The sequence below is a fragment of the Chenopodium album genome, chromosome 14 (genome assembly GCF_948465745.1).
Source record: "Chenopodium album chromosome 14, dcCheAlbu1.1, whole genome shotgun sequence".
NCBI lineage: Eukaryota > Viridiplantae > Streptophyta > Magnoliopsida > Caryophyllales > Amaranthaceae > Chenopodium > Chenopodium album.
The window spans coordinates 26,583,408-26,591,617 of NC_137847.1; the positions used below are offsets into that span (position 1 = coordinate 26,583,408).

General features: G+C 34.3%; 1 protein-coding gene across 2 annotated transcripts; it reads left to right on the plus strand.

Moving 5' to 3' along the window:
- The first annotated feature begins 625 nt into the window (after positions 1-625).
- Positions 626-7,752, plus strand: LOC145579110 (serine/threonine-protein kinase BSK2-like). 2 transcript variants are annotated; one of them, XM_081636379.1, is made up of 10 exons: positions 626-902; positions 1,187-1,419; positions 2,316-2,451; positions 2,670-2,803; positions 4,017-4,122; positions 5,030-5,115; positions 6,078-6,266; positions 6,380-6,538; positions 6,983-7,096; positions 7,226-7,752. In XM_081636379.1, the coding sequence occupies exons 1-10, from the start codon at positions 818-820 to the stop codon at positions 7,475-7,477; spliced, it is 1,494 nt and encodes a 497-aa protein (XP_081492505.1). In that variant the 5' UTR covers positions 626-817; the 3' UTR covers positions 7,478-7,752. The 2 variants fall into 2 exon arrangements, with proteins under 2 accessions (XP_081492505.1, XP_081492506.1); XM_081636380.1 differs by having other exon boundaries at positions 1,190-1,419.
- The last annotated feature ends 458 nt before the right edge of the window (positions 7,753-8,210 follow it).

Below are 8,210 nucleotides of genomic sequence, written 5' to 3' on the forward strand. Positions count from 1 at the left end.
AGAACATCCTTTCATGGTGGGTGCTCGAATTAAGTGAGTGGCGAGTTAATGCGAGAGGATAGATGGTTAGACAAATAAGACAATTCAATACTTTACATAGGAAGACTTACAATTTACCTTTTAAAAATGCCATGTAAGGCATATAACTGCTGTAACTGGTCATTTTAGAAGAGGGTCTCTTTAGAAGATTAAGTGAAAAAGTGGGATTAATTTCAGTTACTACGTTTTTAAAAGGTGATACTTATTTGAAAAGGCTATTTAGAACTGGGTTTATAAATGTCAATTTTTCCTATTTTTTATTATTTAACAAGCTGAACCAAACCGAATTAATAAAAAAAAATAAAAATAAAAATAAATTACTCTGTATTAATTCAATTCGATTGGTTTTAAACCGAGTGACTCTCACGGTGTCACCCCTACCAACCACCCTCTCTCTTGTCTCATTATTTTTCCAAAGAAATTCTCACAACGTCCACAACTTTAAATGCTTGGTTTCATTCACTCTGCTAAGTTCAGTTTCCCTCCCCAATCTCCTCATTCCCCTAGCACGTGTTCCGTCATGCTCTTAACATGTGACTTTCTTCCCCACTTCTCATTTTTTTCTCTCTCCTATTTTAGTCTCACTTGTCCCAGATTTACCACTTCTTTCCTCACTCACTGTCTTTTCTCTCTGCAAATTTTTCTATTTTTCTTCTTTCTTCTTTACTTGAAAATTACTTGAAATTTGAAACAATCCTTCAATTTTCAGTTGAATTTCGATCTAATTAATCAATTATTTCTATATTTTTATCTTTATTTGATAATGTGAAAAGAAGTTATGGGCTGCATACAGTCCAAAACGACACACCTTACTTCTCCAAACGACGCCACTCCTCTCCCTGAATCCGACAAGCAAATCTCAGGTCTTTTCTTCTTTTCTTTGATTTTCCCACTTTTATTTCTCCATTGATTTTTCTGGGTATTGCTTTAATTTTTCTGGGTTTGTTCAATTTAGTTGATTTCAAATTGTTAATTACAGAGTATTTTTTTGGTCTGACTTGTTGATTATTCAACCAATGTATATAATCTATGAAATCCCGTTAATATTTTGTGATTGTTATTTTTGGGAATTGCTTTAATTTTGATGAATTTGCTGTTTTTTATACTGATTTTTGCTATTATGGGGTAATATAAATGTGTAATGCAGCAGTTGGAGAAGTAGGAGATGGGGATAATCAGCGGCAAAAAGTGGCAGCATTTAGAGAGTACAATTTGAGTGAGCTTAGGAAAACAACAAATGGGTTTAGCACAGAATGTATAGTTTCTGAAAGTGGAGAAAAAGCACCTAATGTTGTGTATAAAGGAAGACTTGAAACTAATTGTTTCATTGCTGTTAAACGCTTTTCTAAGCAATCTTGGCCTGATGCCCAGCAATTTCTGGTTTGATTTCTCATCTTTTACCAAAACTTTATAATCATTATTGATACAATTTCAATTTTGAAATAGGAAAAAGTGAATTGTGGTCTTAATTGGTTTTTTATAAGGTCTAAAAGAGTATAGATTAATGTATTACCTTGTGTCATGATACCTGATTTCCGTTCGCGTAGTATACCCGGATGTGTGTCAATATTGCTGTTTTTTGTTCTATGTGAACACTCCCGAATGAAGGCTAATGTGGTGTAAATGTTGAATTTAAGCTGGATTGTTGGGAGGGAAAGTAGGGTATTTATGAAGATAAAAGTGAAATAAAGGAAAGTGTACCAGCTTTTTCCTTTCTGGAGTTGAGTCTTTTTCTTATTGAGTTTGTGAGTTTGTACTATTTTGTCATTTTACAGTTGTTTTGTTTCCTTTGGTCAAGCATTTTGCAATTCTTTGACAATAATTGTTCACTTTATAGAACCCAAGGTTTCATTTTTCTTTGGTTTAAATTGCAAACCATGGAATTTTTTTTCTTTTGAATTATATAGCATATTGGAAAACATGGAAGCAAAGGGCTTTTGATTGACTCGTTGATACCTTTTTTGCGATTACATTAGCTTCTAGTAACGTTTCATTTTCCTTAATGGCCTTTATTAATTTCTTTTCTTGTTAGGGGTGGTTGAGAGTGGATTGGGGTGGCATTGTGGACTTTTATAATACTAGTAACAAATAGAACTCATTTTGTTGATCTGTAATAACCTAGTGACATCTTAGTAGCGTTCTCTTCTGTATTCTTTCGATCAGGTTGTTTAATCCTGAACTTATATCCAATATGCATGCTTTAGAATTTATAACTTAAAAATTTCTTGCTAATCTTTCGCTTTTGCCTTGAACTAATAAAATACTAAATATCATAGGAAGAAGCAGCTGGTGTTGGGAAGGTCAGACATAAAAGGCTGGCTAATCTCATTGGATGTTGTGCAGAGGGGGATGAGAGATTGTTGGTGGCTGAATACATGCCCCATGATACTCTATCAAAGCATCTTTTCCATTGTGAGCTTCAAATCTCGTACTATGTTCACTCTTGCGTATTCTGTTTATCCCTCACATATGTTTGGTTGGCTAAATAGGCTACATAAAGAATAAATTGTGTTTGATTTTTCTTATGTGTATATAGTTGTGTAGACAAGGTGGTTCTATGCCTTCGATGATCTTGATGTACTGTGCATGATAACTACTTCTTTGACTTTGGTCTTTATATGGTTTTGTAGATGATAAACAGCCTCTTCCATGGGAAATGCGTGTGCGAGTGGCCTATTATATTGCATTGGCTCTTGATCATTGCAATGCAGAAAATCGGAAAATTTATCACGATTTAAATGCATATAGAGTGCTTTTTGATGAGGTATATTCTGTTACTCTGCGAATTTACTTTCCGAGCTTTTTGGCATTTTCTTTAGATGTCTTCTGTTGTGCTTTACTTTTCATTTTCTGCTTTGGTGTGAGTAGATAATATTGTTAGTAAATATAGGTCGCAAGTAGTTTAGGAGTATAAACTATTAAGTGATTAAAGTCTAAAGCTACGTAGGTATTTACATGAAAGAAACAGCCAAAGTCCGAAGAGCATAATGTGTTTCTACTTCTGGAAAGATGCAGACGTGTCGGATCTTATAGGTCATATTTTCTGTTGGAAACTATTTTCCATTGTCTTTATACATGTCATTTTTATGACTTACAACAGGGCAACAGGCTATGCAATAATAAAATGTGTTGATATTGGATGAACACTGTGCCAGAATTTCAGCCATGGTATTGGAATTATACAGACATGCACTGATATTTAGCTTTCTTTGGAAAGATAGCTAATTGGTGCTTTTAATATTATTACGTACTTGTGGTTAATGTGGAATTGTGGATCGTGTATTGCTTACTTATACCCCTTTCCGTGTCCTCTATAAAGAAGCTGCATATCAAATGCTACACGCATGCTGTTGGCATTTTAAGGAATACTCCCTCCATTTTTCAAATTAGTTGTTACTCTTACTACAATTATTATTTTGGTTATTTCAAATTAATGGTTGAACTTTGCCATATTCAAATTTGAGACATGTTGCCCACAATTTTCTATTAAATTCCTACACTTTTTATACATATAGTTTTTTATGGGCCCACTAACCGTTTTTATGTTAATCTGGCTTCTTTCAAAATTTCACTTATTTCCATTTTTCTCTTACTTTCCAATCATTTCCTTGATTTTGATGAAAACTGTTGCCATTGATTTGCAACAAAGGTAGTATTAGTGATTTATGTGGTTTTTTTCTTTTAATTTAGGATGTTCACTTCCAATACACCTATTTGCTTAAATGATGTTGTGAACTTCATGAAGTTTAATTTTCATTTTCTTCAAGGCATCATTACTAATCTTGGCTGGAGATAATATTTGTTTGCTTATTGTGGATGCTTGTTTCGATCTTGGTATGGCAGAAACTGGTTTTTGCTGAGTTGTTTGCTTGTTCAACTAATCTGCCTTTTGTTTTGATTGCTTCTTTAGATTAGCATTTATCCTGTGCGACAATTACAGCTGTCTAATCCTTTACAAATTGGCTCTATTTTTATAGGAAGGTGATCCACGTTTATCCACTTTTGGCCTAATGAAAAACAGCAGGGACGGTAAAAGCTACAGCACCAACTTGGCCTACACACCACCTGAGTTTATGCGGACAGGTAATTTGTTTGTCAGATTTTTCCCATATCTCCTATCATGTTAAAGGGGAAGATGGTTTTAAAATTATTTACTTTTTGCTCGAACCAGCACTCTGATGCAAAATAACTCTCAGATTACCCTTATTCAACCAAACTGTAAACAATTTGCTTCTTGCTGTGATCACCTGTCCACCCTATTATACAAAATTACTCTTGGATCACCCATATTCAACAAATTGCACACTGTGGATACTGGAAGTGTATAAACACCCCCCCCCCAAATCCAAACTATTGTGACACTAGACTATGATAATGCCAAAGTCTATCAACATCATGAGCTAGCGGACTTCCTTGGATGTGGTGTACTATGTTTCTAAAAGTTTACTTGTAAATTCAGTCTTAGGTCGCCCATTTATATTATTATGTGCTGAATTTCTTATAGAATAGAACTATAGAAGAGATGACAGAACTCAGAAGAGTAAAATTGTTTCTCAATGAACTTGTTAGTAAAGGTTAGCTGACAGTAGTATCTTCTTTGTTTTGAATTTCTTATAGAATAGATCCTTTGTTTTTCACCTACTATCTTCTTCTTCTGCTTGAACGCCTTAATCCCATAAGTGGGGTTGGCTACATGAACCAACATGAGGACTTTCGATTTGTAAATCTTAATGCTAGCAAGTCACATAATTCAAAGTGGAAACTGGGAAGGTATATATATACGTAGTATATAATTTTTTTTTTTTCTCAGTTGCCAATTTCAATATCCAAGATTAACATGTATAATATTAATAGCTTATATAAATACTCCTGGCCATCAACTTCACCTGTAATTCCTTATCTTGTTTTTCCTTTTTTCATGATTGTTGGAAACTAGTATCATTTAAAACTTGATACATCACTTAACTATTTAGCTGCCAAAACTCTGCAGGAAGGGTTATTCCCGAGAGTGTCATCTACAGTTATGGCACAATTCTGCTTGACCTTTTAAGTGGGAAGCATATACCTCCTAGTCATGTATGTAATCTTGGTGCCCTTTATTTATATATCTTTTTATATATATTTTTTTTTAAGTCTAGTTTATGCTTTTCCTGTTACCTGCGTTCTGAGTATTTCCTTATAGTAGAAGTAATTTGCTGTGTCAAGATCTTTAGTTGTAATATATGACAGGTGGGCTGAAGTTATCTTGGCTAATTCTTTGCTGTAACTAGAAGCAGCTAGAATTTCTATCCAAAGTGTTAATGGATTGCTTTTATTTGTCACTAGTTAATGATGAATTTGTTGTGTCTAGAATTTTTCTCATCTGTCATTAATTTCACTCTTGATAATTATTCCATGAATTCTGGAACTGAATCAAATTTATCTGTCATTTTCTGAGTCCAGCCCTAACTTGAGCAGAAGGCCAAACTGTTAGTAGGTTTATTTGTCATTAATTTGTTGTGTCTAGAATTTTTCTCATCTGTCATTAATTTCACTCTTGATAATTATTCCATGAATTCTGGAACTGAATCAAATTTATCTGTCATTTTCTGAGTCCAGCCCTAACTTGAGCAGAAGGCCAAACTGTTAGTAGGTTTATCTCAACTGGGGCTCTTGTCAAGTTTCTGTGTAGAGTATATATCACTTTCCGCTTAGTTATTGGAAGGTATTCTTTTGTGTGAAGATAATTGAAGTGTAGAACACATAAAGTGCTAGTTTCAATCCATATCTTTGTACTCTGCTTCAAACAAGTACATCATTTGGGGCATTGTCTTAGAAGTTTTTGCAAGTTGGACATAGTTGTTTTCAAAGTTGGGGAAGTCCTGTACCTGCTGCCTGTCTTCATTTACAATAAAACACGATGTAGTTTGAATTTTTATTTTTTATGTTTTTTCCATGTGAATGTAATCTAGGTTTTCTTTCAGTATTGGTTCAATGTGGATTTTTTTCTTGTATTGTTTTAATTGTTGGAATGTGCTGATTAAATGGCCACTGCTCAGGCATTGGACATAATAAGGGGAAAGAGCGCATTGGTATTAATGGATTCATCATTGGAAGGACAGTATGTAAATGAGGATGCAGCTACAATGATTGAATTAGCATCAAAATGCCTACAATATGAAGCAAGGGATCGACCTGATATCAAATTCCTTCTTGCAGCAGTAGATCCCCTGCAAAAACAGAAAGAGGTATACTTAGTTATCTGTGATTTTTAATATAAGTTATTGCAGTTATACTTGTTTTGATTTCTAGCTATTACATTACTTATAGATTCAGTATTGATGGAAATAGTTGATTTTAGGTTATGTCTCTTAATCTGATGGGGCTGGCCAAGGCTGCAGTAGTGGTTCCAATAATGCTTTCTCCCTTAGGAAAGGCTTGTGAAAGGTTGGACCTCACAGCTGTGCATGACATCTTGCTTAAAACTGGCTATAGAGATGAAGAGGGTGCTGATAATGAGGTACATCTGACTTTTACCCCACTGGTCGGACACTTATGCTTATTTGGTTTCTTTTGTTTGAAAGTCTTGACTCTTTATCTGTGAAAATCAAATGTGTCACACCTTGACAGGAAGAGTAGGATAAATTGAGTTGCATTTCCAAGCATGTTTCATACTTTTGATTATCTCCTTGATGCTGACTAGAGCAGTTTCTTCCTTTATGTCATTCAAATGTCGCTCTTTTTGCACTTTAATAGGCAACAACTGGTTAAACTAAACATCCATGAATTAATAATAATGTTGTTTAAATTTTAATTTGCTAGTAGTAGTTGGTTAAATAAAAATGATTTTTTTTATTTATGGGGCATTTTTAAAATTCCTGGTTATTTTCCCTCCTCTACACTAAATTGGATACAGATGGTTTGCCATCTCTTTATGTTTCTCTGATAATTATCCTCTATGCAGCTCTCATTTCAAGAATGGACACAACAAGTTCAAGACATGTTGAATACAAAGAAATTCGGAGATATTGCATTCAGAGATAAGGATTTTAAGAATGCTGTAGAAAACTATTCAAAGGTACTGATTTGCCAGCCTCAGTAGAGTCATAGACACTTTTCCTGTAAATGATGCCAAGAAATCAAGACTGTGCATTAAGAGATTATACATGTTCCTGAAACTCATGCTTGTGTTTTTCAAACATTACAGCTGGTGGCTATGATGCCTGCACCTTCAGCTACTGTGTTTGCAAGGAGAACCCTCTGTTACTTGATGATTGGGCAACCCGAGCTTGCCCTTAGGGATGCTATGCAGGCCCAGGTATGCATACCAGAGTGGCCAACGGCATTTTATTTACAGGCCCTTGCACTCTCCAAGCTGGGGATGGAAGCTGATGCCCAGGATATGCTAAATGATGGTGCTGCCTTTGAAGCCAAGAGGCAAAGTAGCTGGCGGGGCTGAAATTAATTCTTCATTAAACCCCGTAATATTGCTGTAGAATATGGACATTTGAGAGGAGAGGTTATGGAGAAGATAGCAGGGATTGAGCAGTAGTTGGATCAATTTTTTCTCTTTAGCTTGAGGTGTTGGTTTTAATCATATACATATGATGTAATATGTCAAAAGTATATTTAGTCATTTATTAGAGAATAGATAACTAAATTAGTTCTAGCTACTATTGTGAATTTGTGATCCTTCGTCATTTCTATCGGGGCCATTCGAAACTCCCATCGTAATTTTGTGTTCTTAGATGCACAGGGGCACTTCGAGCCCATACAAGACGAGTGTGATGAACTTGCATGTCTTTTACAAAACAAAATTTAATTTAGACCGTGCCTAAAAATAATCATCAATCAATCAATACACTCCTTCCGCTCCATATTGATCTTATTTGGAATCTTTTTACGTAAATTAATGAAAAGGGATATACTTAAGTATTAAATGAACTCACTCTATATTTTATTACTTGACCACTTTTCTTTTGCGACTATATTTTATTACTTGTTTTATTTTATATTTTTGGAATTTTTTAACAATATTTTACAAGTTTCCACACCACTAGTAGTTACCCTTTTATTATATTCGTATATTTTTCATACTCTCTCTCCTCCCCACTTATACTCACTTTTGATTTTTTTTTTTTTTTTTTTTTTTTTTTTTTTTTTTTTTTTTTTTTTTTTTATACCAATTCCAC